This window comes from Triturus cristatus, chromosome 4_2 (genome assembly GCF_964204655.1).
Source record: "Triturus cristatus chromosome 4_2, aTriCri1.1, whole genome shotgun sequence".
Classification (NCBI taxonomy): Eukaryota; Metazoa; Chordata; class Amphibia; order Caudata; family Salamandridae; genus Triturus; species Triturus cristatus.
Genome location: NC_140586.1, coordinates 97,691,200 through 97,713,344, shown reverse-complemented (window position 1 = coordinate 97,713,344; position 22,145 = coordinate 97,691,200). Strand labels below are relative to the sequence as shown.

The 22,145-nt window shown below is 43.6% G+C and overlaps 1 protein-coding gene across 2 annotated transcripts in view; it reads left to right on the top strand.

Annotated features, from left to right (window-relative positions):
* The window catches only part of LOC146833089 (A.superbus venom factor 1-like), a 271,604-nt gene that overhangs the window by 208,756 nt on the left and 40,703 nt on the right, over positions 1-22,145 (top strand). For both annotated transcript variants that reach the window (XM_085600728.1, XM_085600727.1), the window contains 6 exons: positions 9,419-9,478; positions 13,058-13,148; positions 18,684-18,735; positions 20,611-20,698; positions 21,195-21,284; positions 21,385-21,490. In XM_085600728.1, the coding sequence (XP_085456854.1) occupies positions 9,419-9,478; positions 13,058-13,148; positions 18,684-18,735; positions 20,611-20,698; positions 21,195-21,284; positions 21,385-21,490 (487 nt within the window). The remainder of the gene's footprint in view (positions 1-9,418; positions 9,479-13,057; positions 13,149-18,683; positions 18,736-20,610; positions 20,699-21,194; positions 21,285-21,384; positions 21,491-22,145) is intronic.

Here is a 22,145-nt window from a genome sequence, read left to right as displayed (position 1 = left end):
GAGACAGGAGCCTCGTATTTAGAAGACGGTAACTTCTTAATCATGTGTTGGGTCAATAGCTACAGCGTCATATCTGTAGCTCTTGTGAAGGTTTTATCCTCTCCTCAGCCCAAATGCCAGGGTTAACCCGGCAAAAAAAACACCTACATTCCTTTGCATCATCATTCATTAGAACCATTGAATTCTACAGCTCAGACTCACAGAGAATGTGGCGCACTTGAGACTCTACGTCAATATTCAGAATTAAAGTTTTCTCATTAAGAACATTAGTCGATGACGTGCTTTTTTTCATTTTAATCTTTCTCTCCATTTGTTGTTTTGATTTGTTTTTGAAACGTTAATGAAAAACAAACCAAAACTGTATTCCAAAAGAAAAGTTCACCAACATTGTAAACAAGACGTTCCACGTTAAAACCATTATTTCAAACCAAATTTCCATATAAAACCCAGTAGGTTAAACATGATGTTTCAAATTAAATCCAGTATGCAAAACATGTTTGTTGTAAAAAAAAAAAAAACACACATTCATAAACTTGCAAACAAAGAGTACCACATTGACTGTTTTTCTGAATGATAAGTGCCACCTTGCAACCAATATTAACATTGATGTAGATGTGGAGTTTAGCCCCCTATTAAAAGCATTCTTGGATTAGTCAGGTCTGGGGAACGTGAGTTGAGCACAGCAGTGTCTGTGCCAAATTTTAGTAAGTGGTAATGGCCCAACCACTTGCGTGTCCACGTGAAACTTTGATGAGTGATTTATATCTGTTCAACCCCCTTTTCTTTTCAACCACTCGCCCCAAACACATCCTTAAGAGGCATTCATTCCTTATGGTGCTGTAATGGCCTGCAGCAGAAAAACCACCTGCATTTAAAACAACTTGAGGTCCACAGATATACAGTGAGAAATACCTTTGTCATGTGGAGGTGGAAAGCAAGATACGTTTAGTGGAAGCACAGGGCCAAAGTATGACAATGTTTTTGATTGGCTGAAGTAGGGAACATGATCAGAGCTGACACTGTATGTTTTTTTACCCACCTTTCCCTCTTCAGCAAGATGGGCCGGACTTTCAGAAGCACACTTGGTAAAAGCGAAAACAAATCCACTCATGAATGTTGAAAGGCACCTCTTTCTATTTTGGACAGTAGAGCAGTTTAATTCATTGGCCTTTAAGTTGCTCTACCATGCTTCCCAAATTGAGAGAAAGCATTTATTACCTGTATTGAAAGGTACTTATTTAGACCTTGGAGATAGGTTCTGATTAAGGGAGGTTGAAGATACATTCACATACCAAATCTGTCTAATTTGGAAAGTTCGCCTGGGCATATTTGGCTAAAGTTTTCTGATTCCGACAGATATCACTAAAGCAGAGATTCCAAGGGACACCGATCATGACAAGGCTGATTTTTAGAAGCAGAATGTTTTCTCGCTCCAATATTATTACCCTGGCAGAAATCGCTTTCCCTATTCTTTGTTCTATAGCCCAGTGTTTGTTCAGTAAAACTGTAACCTGTAAAGTATTCAAGCGAGGATGATTCTTACTGATTTGGCTGACCTAAGGCTAAGTCGACCCGAGCTCTTTGATTTGTATTAAAGATTCAGGACTCTGTCTGATTTGCTTTTTTCTTCCAACCTGTCAAGCTACATAAATAAAAATATACAATATTTCAGTAAAGTTGCCATGTGAGGCAACTTCCTATGAACCACAATCCTTAATATATTACTAATATTTGTTGGGAACATTTTACACAAAATTATTTCTGCTGAGCCACAGACAAGGTTGTCAATCCAATTATGTCGACTATGCAATCACATCTAGTCATTTTACTCATTACTAGCCCCTCCATAGCATAGCTTGGTATTAATACACTCTATTTGGTTAGTAAACTGAACAGTAGTTGAAAACCTATTTACATAGTTAACTCATTCATATGTTTTAAATATACATTCATCATGCTTTCATCCATTTAACTAACTTTACTTGCAATATACATCCAAGCAAAAAGGTTAAGTGGGATCTTCTCAGCATATAACTGAGTGCGCTCAAGGCAATAATATGTTGTAATATACCAATATCCGAAGTCAAGTTGAATTATCTGAGGCTATGTTTGCTAAACCATGTTCCATTTTTTTCTGTGAAATCTAATGAATTGGTTGATGTTTTTTGTGGCAGACCCTTAGACAGCCTATTAAACGGCTTACCACTACATCTCACTAAATTAGTGCAACCCAGTACCTTCTTAATGCTCAACACACATCAGGGTTAAATGTACACCAAAGTAGCAATTTAAGATCACATACAAAGTTTCTATAGAAGAAGAATTGAATATGCTACTTACCAGTATGCATCTGTTCTTGGCATGTAGGGCTGCTGACATTCATATCTGTACATAGATCGCCGCCTAGTGTTGGGTCCGGATGTTTGCACGTTGTTGTCCTGGAAGAGTCTTCGAAGTATCCTGGGATAGGTGACTCCTCCCCTGGACTACAGTGCGCATGGGCATCCTCTCCATCCTCAGATTGTTTTTCGCCATTGTGGCAGTGATGGAGTAGATATAGAAAGTGATGACCATGCTTACAGTAATTCTGAGAGCTGCAGCTGCTACAGGCGCCGGGGAGGAGGGAGGGCGATATGAATGTCAGCAGCCCTACATGCCAAGAACAGATGCATACTGGTAAGTAGCATATTCAGTTCGAGGCATGTGGGCTGCTGAATTCATATCTGTGCATAGAATATATAGCAGTGCCCTCTTATTAGCGGCGGCTACCAGTGCCAGCTGCAGCGGTCTGAAAAAGAGTTTTGAGAACAGCCTGTCCTACAGCTGCCTGCTGTTTTGATTGCACATCTACACAATAGTGTTTGGTAAATGTATGTGTAGTGGACCAGGTGGCTGCTCTACATATGTCATGCAAAGGAATGTTTCCTAGGAAAGCCATTGAGGCCCCTAACTTACGTGTTGAGTGGGCTCGTGGGGGAATCGTTAAAGTACGTTTAGCCTTTTGATAGCAAATTTGGATACATTTAACGATCCATCTGGCTATTCCTGCCTTGGAGATAGCGTTACCTTTGTGGTGTGGGGCAAAGGCAACGAAAAGTTGTTGTGTTTTCCTAAAGGGTTTGGTCCTGTCAATATAATACATGAGGGCTCTTTTGACATCTAGTGTGTGGAGTGCCCTTTCTGCGACAGTTTGTGGGTTTTGGAAGAAAACGGGCAGTTCAATGGTTTGATTCATGTGGAACTGCGATACCACCTTTGGCATGAATTTGGGGTTGGTACGTAGTACGACCCTGTTGGCGTGGACTTGTATAAATGGCTCTTGAACGGTTAGTGCCTGGAGTTCACTAACTCTCCTCAAAGAAGTGATCGCTACTAGGAAAGCTACTTTCCAGGTAAGGAATTGAATCTCGCATGAGTGTAGAGGTTCAAAGGGTGGACCCATCAGGCGTGTGAGGACCAAATTGAGGTTCCACATCGGAGCCGGCGGGTGGCTTGGAGGAATGACTCGTTTGAGTCCTTCCAAGAATGCTTTGATGGCAGGCACTCTGAATAGAGAGAGGTGCTGCCTGGTCTGCAGATAGGCTGATATTGCGGTCAAATGGACACGTATAGAGGTGTACGCCAGATTGCATCGGTATAGGTGTAATAGGTAACAAATAATGTTTTGGATGGATGCGTCTAGCGGGTTAATGTCATTATTATTGCAATAAATGACGAACCTCTTCCATTTGGCTGCATAGCAAGCTCTGGTAGTGGGTCGCCTGGCCTCCTTAATGATGTCCATACAGTCAGGTGGCAGGTTGAGGTAGCCAAACTCTAGGACTTCAGGAGCCAGATTGCCAGGTTCAGCTGTTGCGGATTTGGGTGCTGAATCTCCCCATGGTTCTGCGTCAAATGCTCGGGTTTGATCCGTAGCCTTTGATGCGGCACCACGGAAAGTTCGAGAAAGGTGGTGTACCACGGCTGGCGTGCCCACGTTGGAGCAACCAGGACGAGCGTCAGTGAGTGTTGACGCAGTTTGCGTGCCACCAGGGGTATCAGTGGTGCTGGGGGAAAAGCGTACGCAAATCTGCTGGACCAGTTCATCCATATCGCATTGCCCTGCGATTGCGGATGTGGGAACCTGGCGGCAAAGCTTTGGCATTTTGCGTTTTCGCTTGTCGCGAATAGGTCTATCTCTGGATGACCCCACTGCTGGAAGTACGGTTGGAGTACTGATGGGTGTAACTCCCACTCGTGCATCTGGTGGCTGTGTCTGCTGAGCAGATCCGCCATCTGGTTGTCTTTGCCGGGGAGGTGTTCTGCCATGAGGAACATGTTCCTCTGAATGGCCCACTTCCACATGCTCTGAGCCAGATGAGACAACTGTGGAGAGTGTGTTCCTCCCTGCTTCTGTATGTAGTACATGGCAGTCATGTTGTCCGTCCGGATCAACACGACTTTGTTGCACAAGTGTACTTTGAATGCTTTCATAGCGAGGAAGATTGCCATCAGCTCTAGGAGGTTGATGTGCATCTTCTTTTGTTGTTGTGTCCATAGTCCCTGCACTGTGTAATGGAGTACATGAGCTCCCCATCCCTGGAGAGACGCGTCCGCCGTCAGTATTATCTGTGGGACAGGCTCTTGGAACGGTCGGCCCTTGCAAAGGTTTTGTGGATTCCACCAATGCAGAGAGTTGTATGCCCGACCGCTCACCAACACTAGGTCTTTCAACTGTCCTTGAGCCTGATTCCACTGACGTGCTAAGCACTCCTGAAGCGGGCGCATATGTAGTCTCGCGTGTGGGACTATGAAGATGCAGGAGGCCATCATGCCTATCAACTGCATGAACACTCGTGCGGGCAGGGAGTGTTGTGGTTTGAACTTGGAAATCAGCATTTGCATGCTGTTGATTCTCACTAAATTTGGCTGAGCTGTGGCTGCCAGAGTGTCTATAGTTGCACCAAGGTACTGTTGTACGTGTGCGGGCTGGAGATGGGATTTTGGGTAATTCAGTGAGAACCCTAGACTGTGAAGGAGGTGAATGGTGCGGGACATGTGGCTGGCACATTGCTGGGCTGACTTCGCTTGAACGAGCCAGTCGTCCAGGTAAGGGTAGACGTGTATGTGCTGCCTCCGTAGATGTGCCGCCACAGTAGCTAGGCACTTTGTAAACACCCTTGGTGCCGTTGTCACGCCGAAGGGAAGGACTCTGAATTGGTAGTGCTGTCCTTGAACAGTGAACCTGAGGTATTTTTTGTGTGATGGGTGAATGGGTATATGGAAATACGCATCCTTGAGGTCCAGTGTGGCTAGAAAGTCTCCCTGCTTGAGCAGCGGGAGGACTTGCTGGAGAGTGAGCATGTGAAAATGCTCGGAAAGAATGTATCTGTTTAGGGGTCTCAGGTCTAATATAGGTCTGAGTGACCCGTCCTTCTTCGGTATTAAAAAGTACAGGGAGTACACCCCCGTACCTTGCTCGTGGACGGGTACGACCTCTATTGCGCCTTTTAGAAGCATACTTTGCACCTCCTGCTGTAAGAGCGTTAAGTGCTCTGAGGACATAGGACGGTTTTTTGGAGGTATTGTGGGTGGAGTGGAGGTTAGTTCTAGACAGTAACCGTATTTGACAATATCTTTGACCCACCTGTCCGTGGTGATGGAGTTCCACGTGGACAGGAACCTTTGTAGCCTTCCCCCGACAGGTGTTATGTGGTCGGGAGGAAGGGAGAGGGCGTCACTGCTTGTTCTTGGGGGAGGACCTGGTGTTGCCGTAGCCGCGTCCTCTGCCCTTTGTACTGGAGCCACGATATCCACCCCGGGTGTTTTTATCGTAGGTGGTTTGTGTATTGCTCTTGTTGTATGTTTGCTGTGACCCCTGTCCTCTACCTGCTCCTCTATTTCCGGGGCGACGAAAGGAGCCGCTCCGAAAGGACTGAGTTTGGAGAGCCCCCATGGACTTTGCAGTGTCCGTGTCCTTCTTTATTTTCTCTAGGGTGGTGTCAACCTCCGGGCCGAATAAATAGTCGGGGTTGACAGGCTGGTTGAGTATGTTGTTTTGCACCTCAGGTTTGAATCCGGAGATTCGTAACCAGGCATGTCGTCGCAGCATGACGCTAGTGTTTAATGCCCTTGCAGCTGTGTCTGCGGCATCCAGCGCGCACTTGATGGATGCGTTTGTGAGGAGCTGTCCCTCCCTGATGAGGATCTCTGCACCTTCTCTGAATTGGTCAGGGAGATGTTGGATTAGTTGCTCTAATGTGTCATAGTGCACTCTATCGTAGCGAGCGAGGAGTGCTTGAGTATTGGCAATGCGCCATATGTTGGCTGCCTGGGCGGCAATCCGTTTGCCAGAGGTCTCTAACACCTTGGACTCTTTGTCCGGGGGAGGAGCGTCACCTGTTGTTTGTGAGTGTGCCCTCTTGCGAGCATTCGCAACGACAATGGAATCCAGAGGTAATTGGCCTCTGATGTAAGTAGGGTCCCCAGGCGCTGATCTGTATTTTTTGTCGATCCTGGGGTTTATCACTCTTGCCCTGGTGGGTTCCTTGAAGATGTCCTTTGCTGGTTTGAGGACACCCTTCAACATGGGTAGAGTTTTTATATTTCTTTCTGAGGAGGCAAAAGTGTCCATAAGAAAGTCGTCCTCGACGGTGTCCGAGTGAAGTTGCACCCCATGATTGGCCGCAGCACGTTCAATTAGAGCGTTGAACGCTGGCGTGTCCTCTGTGGGAGATGTTTTTGCTCCATAGAGTTGCGGGTCTTGTGCATCCATAGGTGCACCTGGGTCCACAGGGTCATTCCAAGTTTGATCAGGGTCTTGTTGGCCGTCAGGGTCCATGTCTCCGGGGTAGGGGACCTGGTCACCCATGTAGTCCCCCAACGCATCCGTGTCGGAGTGTGTGGGAGAGAAGGATTGTGGATCCTGGTAGGGTGAGTGGAAAGGTTCGTAAAGAACTGGTTCTGAAGCCACAGGCAGCTTTCTTTTTAGTGGAATCCTGAAGGAGTCCAAAGCCGGCTCCGAAGTTATTTTCCGTTTGTGGATAATCATCCTGCCGGTGTCGGCGTCGATTATATGCGATGGAGACGTCTCCGCAGAGTGTTCGGCAGGCGTGATTGTGGTATGGGTCACCCGTGTCCTGATTTGGAACATTTTCGGGGCCGTGGATGGTGGCAGTCCAAAAGTAATGTTGGCTGGCGTCGAAGAGGCTGCTGGAGCTTTAAGTGGCTCGGAGCCCGACGTGTCCTGGAGGACCATTTTCTTTTTGGTGCTTTGCGCAGCAATGGGTCGCGTCTGGAGCCCTCGAGTCTTTCGCACCGACCGGTTCAGTTGAGGCGGTCGTGGATTTTTTTGGGCACCGGTGGGTCATCGAGTCGAGGGGCGGGAGTGGCCGTCGACTTTTTCGATGATTGTGGCTTAGATGTCGCCGTGGAAGCGGCGGGAGACGCAGCAGGCTGTTTGACCTTTGGGGTCGGAGTCGATTGCGTCGGTGCCGGGAGCCGAGCAGGTTTGGTGGTACCGAAGGCCTTCTTCCTTATGTCGACTCCGACGTCGGCCGATTCGAGTTCGGCACCGAAGTCTCGTTTGGTACGCTCTGTGCCGATGTGTTTTGCTGGCGTCGAAGGTGTGGAGGGCCTCGATCCGACCAGCGCCACTTTCGGTTTCGGTTTCAAGTGAACCAATACTGCTTTCGGTTTCGGTTTTAAAGAAGGGAAACCAGCCATTTTTGGCATTAATGGCTGCCGCTGAATGTCCGTGGCCGGGCCCGAGGGCGGGGCCGAAGAACTGCGGGATAAGTCTTGGGTAAGGCCCGAAGGCGATCCCTCGACCGGAGCCATAGACTGTTGCACTGGGCTTTCTTCAGTCTGAACGGGTAGGCCTTGCTCGTCACCGGAGCTACTCTCTTCGGCCCCTAAGGCCTCATCATAGTCTCCTACCTCGGTGTCGTCTTCATCTCTGCGAAAGAGTGTTTCGTCGACATCCCCCGATCCGGAGTCATGTTCGGAAACGGGACTGGAGGGTAGGTTCTCCACTTCTTCGACATCGTCGGTCTCGGCGTTGAAGATGTCGGCCGGGGCCGGGGCCGGTGCCGCTTGCTGCGCCTCGAGTCTCGCCGCTCGTCGATTCCGTAGAGTCTTCTTGGATCGAAATCTGGCACAGGCCATGCATGTAGATTCGTCGTGATCCGGTGAAAGGCATTTGTTGCACACCGGATGGACGTCGACGTGGGGGTATTTCGCATTGAATGGTGTCCTCGATTCCATCGCTGATGTCGAATCGACGGTCGGGTAAGATGCGAAAGTTTGTTCTAGAAGTTAGTAACTAACAAAGATACTATCGATACCGATCGATAACAGTACCGACGCGAGCTAAAGGCCTTTTGGCCTGAAAACAGGTTTTCCTAACTTGAGTCAAGATAACACATCCGAACCCAATGGCGGAAAAAAACAATCTGAGGATGGAGAGGATGCCCATGCGCACTGTAGTCCAGGGGAGGAGTCACCTATCCCAGGATACTTCGAAGACTCTTCCAGGACAACAACGTGCAAACATCCGGACCCAACACTAGGCGGCGATCTATGCACAGATATGAATTCAGCAGCCCACATGCCTCGAACTGACCAGCGTTTATGGTCCCCTGTCCACTCAGCCTGTTATCAATGCTCATATTGGGCTGATGCTCCACATCAGCTTGACAATTTCAATGGAGACGAATGGCAGAGCCAACTTAAATGACACCTAATTAGTCCCTATTGGCATGGGCAATGCTTCCTCTGAGTCCTTGGACGGGTCCCGTGGGTCTTGGGCTGTTACGTAGTAAGCTGTCCAATACTGTGCACTTGTGCAGAATGATTAAATACTTTCATACAGATACCTGAAGCAATACACCTGAATGCAATAGACAATCCACTTGTCACAACTTTTTTTAGTTGGGTCCACCACAGTGATTGTTGGCTAATCGCATGCCCACACTCCTCAGCCCCATTCAAGGGAATTTCTTGGTAAAGGGAAAGGCCCTGAATATTTGCAATTGATAACGTTGACATAGAAGTCCAGCAGCAGGAAGATCACATGAAAATTAGATGAATATAATTCAGCAGCATATGTTGCTCAGAGGTTGTAAATAAAACATCAAGTAAAGGTTAGATGCCCACTAGTGCTATATTAGATAATAAATCAAAAACAATATCTTAGGGCAACTTTTTTGGCACCAGTTGCCACTGTGGTCTGTGCTCAATGCTAACTACCACCTTCTTACCATTATGTATTCAAAATGTATAACTTGTGTATGTTACTTACCAGTTCACTGCTGTAAACAAGGAATGCTTAGATACGGGTCAGCAGTTATAAAGCTATGTGTTATAGGAAGAAAAATAGTGATTAGGATCTGATGAACAATGAATAAGTGGAAAAAAGTAACAATTAATTTCTTTACAGACCAAACTGAACCATGATTTCACGGTTGAGGCGAAGGGTGCTGGACAAGGAACTTTAACAGTAAGTCAAAATAAATCTGTCATAATTCTATCATGATAGCCCATCCTCTATAATGGCGATAAGAACAGATTGCTCCCTATGCATCTCCATGTGGGGTTTACACTGTGCTGTTCTTTCATGTGCATTAGTTATAAACAGAGCTATTCAAGCAGATTCATAGTGCATTCCCTTATCAGTGGCCCATAGAGTGAAGCACTGAAGATCCTTATGATGATCCAGGTCCAGAAGACTCAGAAGATGTGGATCTGCTACATTGAATACATGGGGTTTGAACTTTCACTGGTCAATAAAGTCTGAATCTGCATTTATTAGTCCACTTACTCCAAATAACATGTTTTATTGATCAGTGTAAAGACAGGTGGCCAAATAACACAGAGGGGCCGAATCCGATTTCGGTCGGAAGGGCTCCGACCGACGGTCGGAGCCATTCCGACTGAATCGGATCGTGTCGGCCTGATTCCTTTCCCACCGAGCCATTCTGATGGGCTCGGTCGTAAAGGAATCCAACACGGATTTCCAGATTGCGGACGACAGGCTCGGAGAGCCCGTCCGCCGTCCGGAAATCCCTCAGTACTCCCCGGCCGCCTCTTTGAGATCGAGGGAGTACGATGGCAGTTTTTCACTACCTTTTCATGCCGGTTTTTCGGGCACGAAAAGGAAGTCGAAAACTGTCTTTGGGGGCCCCCATGGGTGCGAGGCTGCCGTATGGCGGCCTGGGGGCACCTATGGTGCCCCTCTGTGGATCCCTGCACCCGGTGGCAAGCACCTTGGGGTGCTGCCCACAGGGTGCAGGGATGAACTGCACCCCTGCTTTCCACGATGCAAGCATGCATTCCGCTCGGAATGCATGCTTGCATTGTGTTGTATACGACTGCGACCGAACCCTGTTCGGTCGCATCGTACTAGCAGGGCCGTTACCGACGACAGCAGGTTGGTCGGTTACGGCTCCTGACCGATGTCAGACGGACCTCGGAATCGGCGCCACAGTATTTATAAGTTTGCTGAAGAACCCACAGGAACACATTTATTACTGCACTGCAGAGGTAAAATTCCAGTTTATTACCACAGAAGAGCAACATTCACAGGACAAAATACCTTTTATTACCTCACAGATTGCAGGTTAATTGAGTTACTCATGTAAACCACTCTACTAATATTCACAAGATCTCTGTGCACAACTTTCATCCCCTGCATGTTGGTTTTGGTTGAATACCATTGTTTTAAAACACATGCAATTACACATAAATATATGTATGCCTAGACCATAAATGCAGATGAACAGAGTATAATTCACCGTTTAACGGGGAATGACGATCAACTCAAAGTTTTGCCTTATGAAAGACATGGCCACTCCCCACACTCACCAATAGTAAAAAGAAACTCACCACTCTACCATGCATTGTGTTCTGACAAATGGTGTGATTTGCAATGTCATAAGTGTTAATGAATGTTATAATGTCAGATGGTATAAGTAATTTAATATGAAAGGATATAAGCAGTGCATGGAAAAGGAGCGGGTTATAGTAAATGTAAGTGTAGCTACCGAGTTCACAACACTGTGTATGGAGGTGCTCCAGTTACACTAATTTTAACGTGGCATGTAAATTATAAATTTAAGGTATAACTATAACTTTAGAATTTCTAATGTTTGTGTAGTTAAAGTTTGTTTGATAGAAAGAATAACATTAAGTTATAGTGATTTTAAGGTGGCACGTAAATTATAAATTTGAGGTATAACTATAACTTTAGAATTTGTAATGTTCAAGTTTGGTTTGTGTGAAATAAATAAAGTTTTCCTAACTATAACTAAGGTATATATATGGCACCGCTCCTGCCAAGTCATTGCAAACACTCCGCTTTCAGCAAGCGGGAGCAGGAAATGCTCTTGTTTGCTGAAAGCGGAGCATGTGTATGTTTCCCTGCCCGCTGTCAAGCGAACAGGGAAACAGACAAATTGCTTTGAGACCCAGGGAGCTGCAAGTTCAGCAGCTCCTTGGGTCTCAAAGCAATGCCAGCTCCCGCAGGAGGCAGGGAGCCAGCAGGGACTGCGTGGACCTTTAGGCTCCCCCTGCGGTCCTCAACAAATGTAAGTGGGTGCCCTGGGTGGGCCCACATCGGCCCGGGAAAGGAGCTGTGCGCCCCCTCCCATATTTAAAAATAATATTAATAAAGGGCAGACCCAGGGGGATGGGGTCCCCGCGATCCCCGGGGCCAAAATTGGTCCAGGACAGGGGTGCCACACAGCCCCCATTCCTTTATTGAAAAAAACTGGAAATAAAAGCAAAGCAGGGCACTGGGGGATGGAGTTCCCAGGGCCGAAATCAGCCCGGTAGGGGGCCCTCACGTCCCCCCTCCCATTCATAAAAAAAAAAAAATGAAGTAAGAATATGGGGCAGGCCCTGGGGGATGGGATCCCCGGGGCTGAAAGTTCCCTCACCCTGACTAGAGTGACTGTCCCTACTTGGACAGGGTGTAAACCGCTGCCAGCTAGAGACCCTAACAATGAACAACAGCGAAGTCTGTGATGTCTTGAAGGATAATGTGTTTATTGCCCTCTTGACAACTCCTCATAAATAGTTGTGATACCATCCACTTGTGACATTCTTAATGAAGAAACATGTGGAGATGTTAGGGTATAAAAGGTAGTGACAGTATTCCTGTTTGTTTCCCTGTCTGTAGTTCTGAGAGAGTCAATCAGTGTTTCACTTGGACCACTACCAAGAGCATTGGTTTTCTGTGGAAGTTTAGATACAACTGACTGATTAGGTGGAAGTGTCACTAGTTATTTATTTATTTACTTGTTTAGCTTTTACAACCACATTACTACAAAGAGGAGTCATACACCTCACTGTTATAGACACAGTATTCCAGAGGGTACTACTATATTACTATATTAAGGGGTCCTTCAACAAAGCAGGGGATTGGACACAATGTACAAGAGGGTACAAATTAATTACTACAAAATGGGGCCGTACACCTCTGTAAGTGTTGGACACAATATCCCAGGGACACAATATCCCAGAGTTTACAACTAGACTACTAAAATGAGGTATCATACACCTCAGCAGGGCTTAGGACACAATATTTCATAGGGTACAACTATGTTACTATAGTAATGGGCTCTACAAGAAAGCAGGAGGTTGGACACATGATGATATGAGGGATCTTAATACACTTACAGCAATGTTTCCTGCACAGCGTCAGGAGGTTGCAGGATATGCAGAATATTCTAAGGGGTCCCGGAACATTAATTCACTGTGAGTTCCACCAACCCTCAAAACGCACTACAGGAGACTGATGTGGTAGTCATAGTAGTTTAATACAGTGATGGTCCCTTCACCGCAGCAGGTGGTTACACTGGAAGACCCAGGAGGGTTCTAGCATAGGGTCTTCACCACTGCAGGGGTTTAACACGATGAGGAGTGGTGTTCAAGTACAAAACTCCAACCAGCTTTCTTACACTAAGAATGGATTGAAGACAATGATGTTTATCACAGCTCTATACTTTTAGGATTTTCTTCTCTGTAGCTTGATAAATGCAGTACCAACATCCTACCTCTTTTCCTCTTTTTGCTGTAGGTGGTAACTGTGTACAATGCCATACTAGCAGAGAAGGACCTCGCCTGTAAGAACTTTGACTTGAGTGTGAATGTTCAAATGGACATTAATGGTAAGTCTCTATCTGCTCTTTTTTTCTTCTGGAAGGCAGGTTATCTAAAATCCCAGAGATCTTTTGCAGAAGCAGCAACATCTGCTACGGCAATATTTCCAACAGGCATCGGCAAAGCCCATAGGTTTCACCTATGCAAGACCTATTGGCGTCGTCAGTGTTTTTCAAAGATACAACACGAGCTGCTGTGGAACAACTATAAAACAAACATTAACAAAGCCAAATTCTTCTTTTTGAGCTATTTGGCTTCGGTAATATTTTTTACAAATGTTACACGGCAGTACGGGATGCTGTGCAACATGGCATAAAGTAAATAAAAACAAAGTGCCATTGCGCAGCCAGCATTGACTTTTTATTTACTTTAAGCTTATTTACTTTAAGCCATCTTGCACAGCAGCTCACACTGCTGTGCAATCCTCTTTAAAAGAGCATAGGGGCTGGAGTGGCAAGCAACAAGTAGGGGAGGGAGAGAAACAAAGAATGTGTTGCAGAAGGCAAACTGGTGAGTTCAATAGAATAACAGTGGGAGGGGTTATTTTAAAAAGATTGGACGGCGGGAGGAGAGCAGGTTAAAAAGATCGGATGGTGGGGGGTGGAAGGATTGACACCACGGATGACCCAACGGAGGGCAGGGGGAGGGTAGGGGGAAGATTAACAACATGGCGAGCAGGAAGGGGTGAGGAGAAGGACTGCAGAGGATTGCACTCTCTAAAAGTGCCTGCCGAAAAGTTAACAAAGAGTGCGACCAGGAGTCTGCGGCCAGTGGAAGGAGACTGGCCACAGGAAGCTTTACCTGGTCCATGCTTCATGGCAGGGATGAAAACAGAACCTAGGAGCAATGGGAAGTAAGGAAACAAGAGTGGTGCAGGAGCCAACCAAAGTAAAGGTAGGTAATAAGTGGGCTCTAAGCCCCTTTAAGATTTTTTTTCCTTTACAAGAGATTTCACAAGCACAGAGCAAAAAGGATGCACTGATTGGCATCTTCAACCATGCTGCTCTTTAATTCTGTTAAGAGTTTCACATAGGGTGATATAAGAAAACAACACAATAAGTTTGAATGGTTGAGTTCTGAGTCTGCTCCATACCCAGCTGCGGTCCGTGCAGGTGACAGTGGTAGGGCCGGGTGAAGGGGGATTTCGAGAGGCGATGCCGATGGAAAATTAATTGTTTAGTTTTCAATTTCAATTCAATCTTTGATCGATTTCAGAAAACGTTATAAACTATACAAATTCCATTAATTCGCACGTATCAGGCAAGGATTTGACAAATATATGGTACAATAGAGTGGCCGAGACCCGCGCATGGTGTAGCATCAGTTTCGGATTTTATTAAAATCTGTCTGGAATAAAAATGTAAAAAATAACAATTAAATATGTAGGACATTGCAAATTAAGTTCAAAAAAAGAAAAAAAAGCAGCATGAAATTTATAAAGTGCAAATGCTTTGGTGATTTCCTCCTTTTCTTTTAGTCACTTCTTCTCGGTACAAAAGGCTGTGCGCCTATTCTATTTAGAGTAATACAGTGCATAATCAATCATGCAGTTAACATAAATGATACAGTGCGAAGGAGTCGGCCATATGCCTAATCTAATTAAAGGCTGTAAACTGCATAATCAATCACATGTTTGATAAAGTGCTAGTGTAACTGCTGTCGGCCATATACCTACTCTTTTTGAAGGCAGTAAGGTGCATAATCAATCATACGTTTGATAAAGTGCTAGTACATCTGCCACACTGGCAATCAATATCAAGCACAGCATGTCCGTTAATGCAAACACTAAATTTTATATAATTTCATATCAGTATACAATACTAAAATCAATTATTAAAATGGTCATTTATGGTTTAAAATATCAGTCCATTTCTCTTACGAATTAAATTTGTGGCAAATAAAAATCTATTAAGACTAAAAACTATTTTCTGTGATGTATCCGTTTTTAAGATGAGCAATGCTCCTAAGTGTAGTCTAAGTTCCAAGTTAATGCAAATTTGCTTGATCCATTTTTTTCCGAGGAATATAAGCCCACATGCATCAAAGCAAAAACCGGTTGAAAACGGGCAGATTCTCAGAATCTGCCCCTTTGCGACCGGTATTTTTGCATTTGGGATGCATCATCCCAAATGCAAAAATCGCAATTTAAGTAATCTCTAAATTGCGATTACTTAAATTGCCATTGCATTTAAGGAATCGCAAATTGAGATTCCTTAAATGCAATGCATTAAAGTAAACAAAAGAGCGATTTCGCCAATAGGGGGAGCAAATTACCATGAAGTTGAACTTCATGGTAATTTGCAAAAACTTTGAAAAATGTTGAACTTCATGGTAATTTGCAAAAACTTTGAAAAATGCACTAAAGTGCATTTTATCAAAGTTCCATTTTACACACACACATGCCCTTAGGGCATGTGTGTGTACAAGATGTACTCATATGCAGATTTCAGGGGTGCAACAAGGTGTCCTTTTGACACCCTGGCACCCTTGAAATTGCATTCTCAATTTGCGATTCTCTAATTGAGAATCGCAAATTGAGAATGTCTTCCCATTCATTCCTATGGGCCTCTATGCCCATAGGAATGAATGGGGAGGTATTCCTTAATTGCGAGTCGCAATTTGCGAGTCGCAATTAAGGAATGTTTAGAAATCGCTATTTTTTAAGCGATTTCTACATGCATAGCCTTTTGCTATTCCTTATTAGCGAATCCCTATTTTTTGCTAATAAGGAATCGCAAATGGCATTGTTGATGCATGTGCCAGTATATATGCTGGGCAAAAGAAAATATATGTGGATAATTTTCTACTGCATTTAAAGCGCATTGGGGACAAATACCCTCCAAGTTGTTAGAGTTGTTACTCGACCACTTAGATGTGTTATATTTTGTCTGTAGTACATCAAATTGAAACTTCATATATAAAGACTTTGCTAATTGGGTTTGTATTTCGTCCATGTAACCCTCAAACAAAGGAGCCGGTTTTATAGTTAAAAACTGCGTGGGTAATCTTCCCTCATTTGGGTTATGGTGTATACTATCCTTATTGTACTCCCAATATTAGGTTTTCAGAATTCTTTTTGAATGAGGTGTCAGTGTTTTGGGGTGATCCCAGTAACTGTGTAAACTGAGCTTGTAAAACCAACTACGCACATGTCGGAACCATGGGAGTGTTACCCGGTGATCAAGAAGCATGATCTCAATTAGCCCAGTTTTGTAGTGTTTAAGCTCTTGTATGGTCCACAGCCAAAATAACAGAAGTCTTAATATGGCCTGGGGCTCAATTCGCCTGAGTTTTAGGTCTTGAATAATGGGAATCATAGGCGTGCATGCCAGGAGCTGTAAAAGCATCCTTATAGATTTATTCTCTTCTACAGTGAGTGTATTTTGGTTGTTAATGCCCCAAAGTTCTGCACCGTAGAGAGTTGCTGTTTGTGCCCTACACATATAAACTTCTAGGGCCAGCGATACTGCTTTGGATCTACTTTTTTGATGTTTCTTTGCAATTGCCATAGAGTTCTGAACCAGAGTTGACTTAAACTTAAGCATATGTGGCTTCCATGACAACTTGGTATCAAGGGTGATACCCGGATAGTTGAAGCTCGGTACGTACTCCAGTTTGTGCTTTCCAACTATAATGTTTTTTGAATGATCTATGTGGATTTAGGGCCATATATTTAGTTTTGTTTGTGTTGATTTCTAGACCTTTTTCCAAGCAGAATGCACCAAAACAGTCCAAGAGGTTTTGCAGACCGTTGGGCATTTGTGATAGTAATATCGTATCATCTGCGAATAGTAAGGCGGGTACTGGCACCCCTCCTAACTTAGGTGAGTCGTGCTTACATCGCTGGAGATACTGCACAACATCGTTGACATTTAACGAGAAGAGGGTGGGTGCCAGTAGACATCCCTGCCTCACTCCTCTTTTTATTGGAATGGCTTCAGTTGGTTTGCCACTGGATCCTCATCTAACTTTTGCATAGTTGTCTATATGGAGTCATACTATTTGGCAGAGAAGGTCATCGGGAACTCCCTGGGTTTTTAGCGAGTTACACAGTAAGTCCCTGGGAATAAGATCAAAGGCAGCCTTCAAGTCTATGAAGGCTATATACATATGGCCTCCCTTAAGCTTACATATTTCCATATTATGCATAGTAGTCCGAACACCTGGTCTGTTGTACTTATTCTTGCTCTAAACCCGGTTTGATATTGGGACAGGATGTTGTTTTCTGCTAGCCAGGTACTGAGCTTGGTTAGTATCTGCTTGGCATATATCTTTTGAAAAATATCAATTAAACTAATTGGCCTATAATTGGCCGGGTCCTGGCGATTCTCCTTCTGAAAGATGGGATTTTTTTTGGCCCTCTTCCATGCTTTAGGTATTGGTGAACCTGCAGCAACAGCATTACAAAGTAAATTTATGTAGGGTGCCCAGTTGTTTAGTTAATTTCCCCTCAGCATCGTCCCTTGAAATCCGGCCCCACCGCTGTTAACTGCACAGACCGCAGCTGCCCATATCTGATTGGTTAAATGGATGAATATAAACACATAATACACTCTTATTGTGTAATATCTTGTTTCAAAGCACCACCAAATTTCACGAATCTTGGTCTGTCAAAGCAACAGGTCCAAATAGTAGTTCATATATACAGAACACAAATTAGAATCATACAAAGTATAGTCAAAATCTAGGTACAAGAAAGTCCTTTATCTGAGGTAGCAAATGCTTTAATTTTCAGGGATGAGCAATCTGGAATGTAGTGCACAGACGAACAAACCCAAGATGAGTACAGCCGACACGTGTTTCGTCGTAGGACCACTTTTTCAAGGCTGTAAATGACAATGTATCCAAGCTATAGAAGTTTACGAGGTCAAGGTAATCCAAGAAATTCTACAGTGATATGATACATGGCTAGATAGACAGAAAATAATTACAGTGAATCCTTTTGAAATACTCAAATTAAGTTTCTAAAATGGAAAGAAATGAATAAAATCTAATACCCAATCACCACAAGTAGAATAGGGTTAATTAAACTAAGAAATAGAATTCAGAGCTAACTAATATTTGTGAATCCAATATTAAAGCTGAGTGAAAATGCGAGAGGTTGATTAATGCGTTAACACCATTCAAGTGTAAAGCCAAGTGAGAAAAAAGGTCCACATCTGATGATACTGAGAAAGCTCAAGTACAGCACAGATACCTTACAGTGACCAGACATGCATTTACCCCCCTAATGTCAATTAGTATTGCAAGGATGAGAATAAAATTGTAATTAAGGCCTGATTGTGTTGTTCACAATTGTTGTTGTTGATCCCAATTGTTGTTAACATAGATTGTTTTCAGCTGCTAGTGATTTATTAACACAACCAAAACATGCTGGGTTGGAAAAAAGGTGATGTTTCAATGACTCAGTACACTGATTTACTCCCAAAATATACACAATAATATGGACATGATTTTGGGAATGTTAAGTTAAACTGCAGACCTCTGGGGCAGAGAGCTTGATTGAAATGAAACCTTTACTTTCTTTATTTTTTTCTCTCTAGCTCAGAAGCCAGAAGGTGCACGATCCACAGTCCTAATCGAAATCTGCACCAAGTAAGACATCGTTCTGAAACTCCTAAATAAACCCATTAAACAAAGCAGATGTAGCCTTGGCTTTACCACTGATACACAGGGTATTTGCATGTGATTTTCCCCTTCACTCACTACACCAGCCTTTACTGTGGTTTCCCCTGTTTCAGGGATACTGAAAGGATCTTCCCATTTCAACTGGCATCCCTGCACCTAAATCTGAGGATTGCAAGTTATTTCCTCCCAAATGGGGAACAACATGGGTACCTGAGAGTACCAGGCTAAAATTTACATATATTTCACGTTTCTAGGGGAAGTAAAGGTCCCCAATATGAACACATTTACCACCTGCTTACATGCATGCACACACACATGCGCGCTTATATATATCTGTGTGTGTGTGTGTATACTCCTCTCCCACTTCTCTCTCCCACAGTCTCTGTCTCTATCACACAGTGTAATTGTTTATATGTGTCATGACATATAGCTCTCTCGCTTATGATCACAAAGTGAGTTTAGTTGAACAAAGAAAAATAGTCCTTGAATCTCATTTAGATTTTTTCCATTTGACAAATTCAGATGTTATCTCTCCCTCCTCTCTCTATAGAAAGAAAGCGAGAGACAGTGACAAAGTAGGATAGCAAACTGGAGAGAGAAAGTGTGTGTGACAGAACAAAGAGGAATTAGAGACAGCGAGAAAGAAAGAGACAGTGAGAGAGATGAAAGAGAGAGAGAGAGAAACCTAGAGAGAGAGAGAGAAAGAGAAGCAAAAGAAGAAAGAGTGGAATGAGAGAGAAATATAAGGGAAAATCGAGTGGCAGTGAGATATATGTGTGTGTGTGGAGAAAGAGAGAGAAGAGTGAGAGAGAGCCAGGAAGAGAGCAGGGAGCAAAATAGGGAAGGAGAAAGTGTGAAAGAGAGAGGTAGGCAGAAAAAGAGGTAAGAGAAGGAGAAATAAGTAGGTGGAAGAAATAGAGGGATAGATAGGTAAGAGTACAGGCAAAAAAGGCAAAGATCTGCCAGCCTCTTAGAAAGTAGTAAATGAATGGATAAATTGAACTTGAGATTACAGACCTCAACACACAGGAAACAAAGAGCTTTAACAGCTGTCCAGAGAGCACAAGCTCAGATCCAGAGAGAAACAATGGCTGATCAGATGATGGATGACAGCTAATGGATGAGTGGAAGTGAAAACATCAAATCTTACGTATAACACTAAGACTTCTATTGAACCACTGGACAATGCCTTAGGAGGCAGAAAAAGGAGCTTCGGGGCAAAGAAGACATTTGAGCATTACCATTTACTTGAGCCTGTTAGAAAAACTCTGTGAATTACTGTAAGAGAGGAAGTGTTACAATTGGCAGTTGAGAGTAGGTCTTGGGTAACATTTCAAGGGGCCAGAAGGCATTGGTGAAATGTTTCAGTAAAACCATTTACCTGTATGTTAAGGCCATAAAAAGTGAAGAAATAGCAAAGGTTGGGAAGAAGCACGGGAAAGACTTTCGGAGCCTCTGGATGCCTCCCTGTGATGATTTATGAGATTTGTGTTCAGATCATATGTTATTCTTTGAACCATTGCTCTAGGATGAAGGGAACAGAAGGTGTGATATATTTGGTCTCTGCAGGCTTTCACACTCCCAAACAAAAATATGTATCGGGCATGATAAATGCAAATTGAAATATTGGTTTGGTTGGGCTGCTGAGATAAGAATTTGCAGACTCAGCAGGCTTCTGCAGCTACTTAGAATCACTCACAGAGCATGGGAAAAGTGCCTGCATGTCCACTTTTGAGTCTCAGCAGTAGAGTTATTTTTTGTGATCTGATTCACTTAAATTCTCCTGGTCTACTGTTAGTTTGATGTTTTATTGACACGTGCCTTCCATATTACCCTTATCAGGTATCTAGGAAAAGAAGATTCCACCATGACTATTGTGGACATTTCCATGTTGACTGGATTTTCCCCAGATATTGATGACCTCAGAAGGGTAAGTGTGAAGCCTCAAACCTAAAGCAGGCTAAAGGATATGATGCCACATTACAGCTCTTTCCATGCATCTCCCTCATGTAGATTCAATTTCTGACCAAGTATATTACATTTATATTTCATTATAAGAGTGTTCTTACAGTAGCCAAGGAGGTTGACAGAAAATCTCACAGCACTGTCTCAGATCATGACTGGACAACGTTTATTTGTATTGATGCATTGGTTCTCCCAACAGAAAGAGAGACAGTTAGATCTCTCAGTTGCTATGGAAATTAATGAGGGTTGGACCTCTTTAAAAAATTATCTGCCGTTTTCAGACAGATCCATTTGTGTGTATTACTTATAAGTGATTTAGGTATAGAGTATTCCCTTATTGCTTACATGCATTGTGATATTAGAAGTGCTCTGTATAGGAAGGAGATGAGGCAAGAATTAGGTGGGTCAAACAGGGCTTTAACTGTTACATTAATTTGTGATCTTTGCTGTCTCACATTTAGCTTTCAGAGCCAGTGGACCGATATATTTCCAAGTTTGAAATAGAAAAAGGCCTGTCAGATAAAGGAAAATTAATCATCTATTTAGATAAGGTAAGGATTCTTATGCTTGGATTCATTTCAACACTTTCTTCAGTGATGGTACCTTTTTCATTCCCCTCTCTCATATGAATATTTTTTGCTTTCTTTTTAGGTTGCACACAAGGAAAATGACTGTTTTTCATTTAGAGCCCACCAATATTTCCAAGTTGGTCTGATTCAGCCAGCCGCTGTCACCGTGTATGAATTTTATTCTCTAGGTAACCACAATCAAACCTCTTTTTAGGAAATTAGCAAATGCATGGGATGAAGGAGGGAAAGCAATTCATGGCCTGGCAAACAGCTCTCTAGCCTCTTAATCAGTTTTAAATTTGAGGTCAAACTTATCTGCCATTTCTTGCACATCAGTAATTGGAAAAAGGGTTTTGTCACCCAGATTCACTAATCTTGGTTTGGAAAAGTCGTACATTTTTTCCGGAAGTATGCAGTGAATGTTAACTTTGATCATATCCACTTCAAATCCCACAGGCAAAAATATGTTTGTCTGAGGAGAAACATCTTTTGCTAAATCACCATGAAATATGATTATGTTACCTTCCCTTTCCTATACTAGGAAAGTTTTTACTTCTTCTTTTGACTTCAATAAATTGGATATGTTTCCAAGGTGTGAAGTATCTGCAATCTGTTTGTGAATATTCCTGTTCCTAAACCTATCAGTTGCTTTTCTGCTTGAACATTTAGGGTTCTTATGCCACAAATGCCTTAGTTTGAACCATAGCGAGTGTGGGCTCTTGGATATTTAACAATTTCTTCCAGGACTTGTGCAGCTCAAAGCCCCAGGGAGGCAGAAAAAATAGTTAATACGTTATGTTGATGGTAATTTTAATTGCATGAAAATGTTTGTTCTAACTTTAT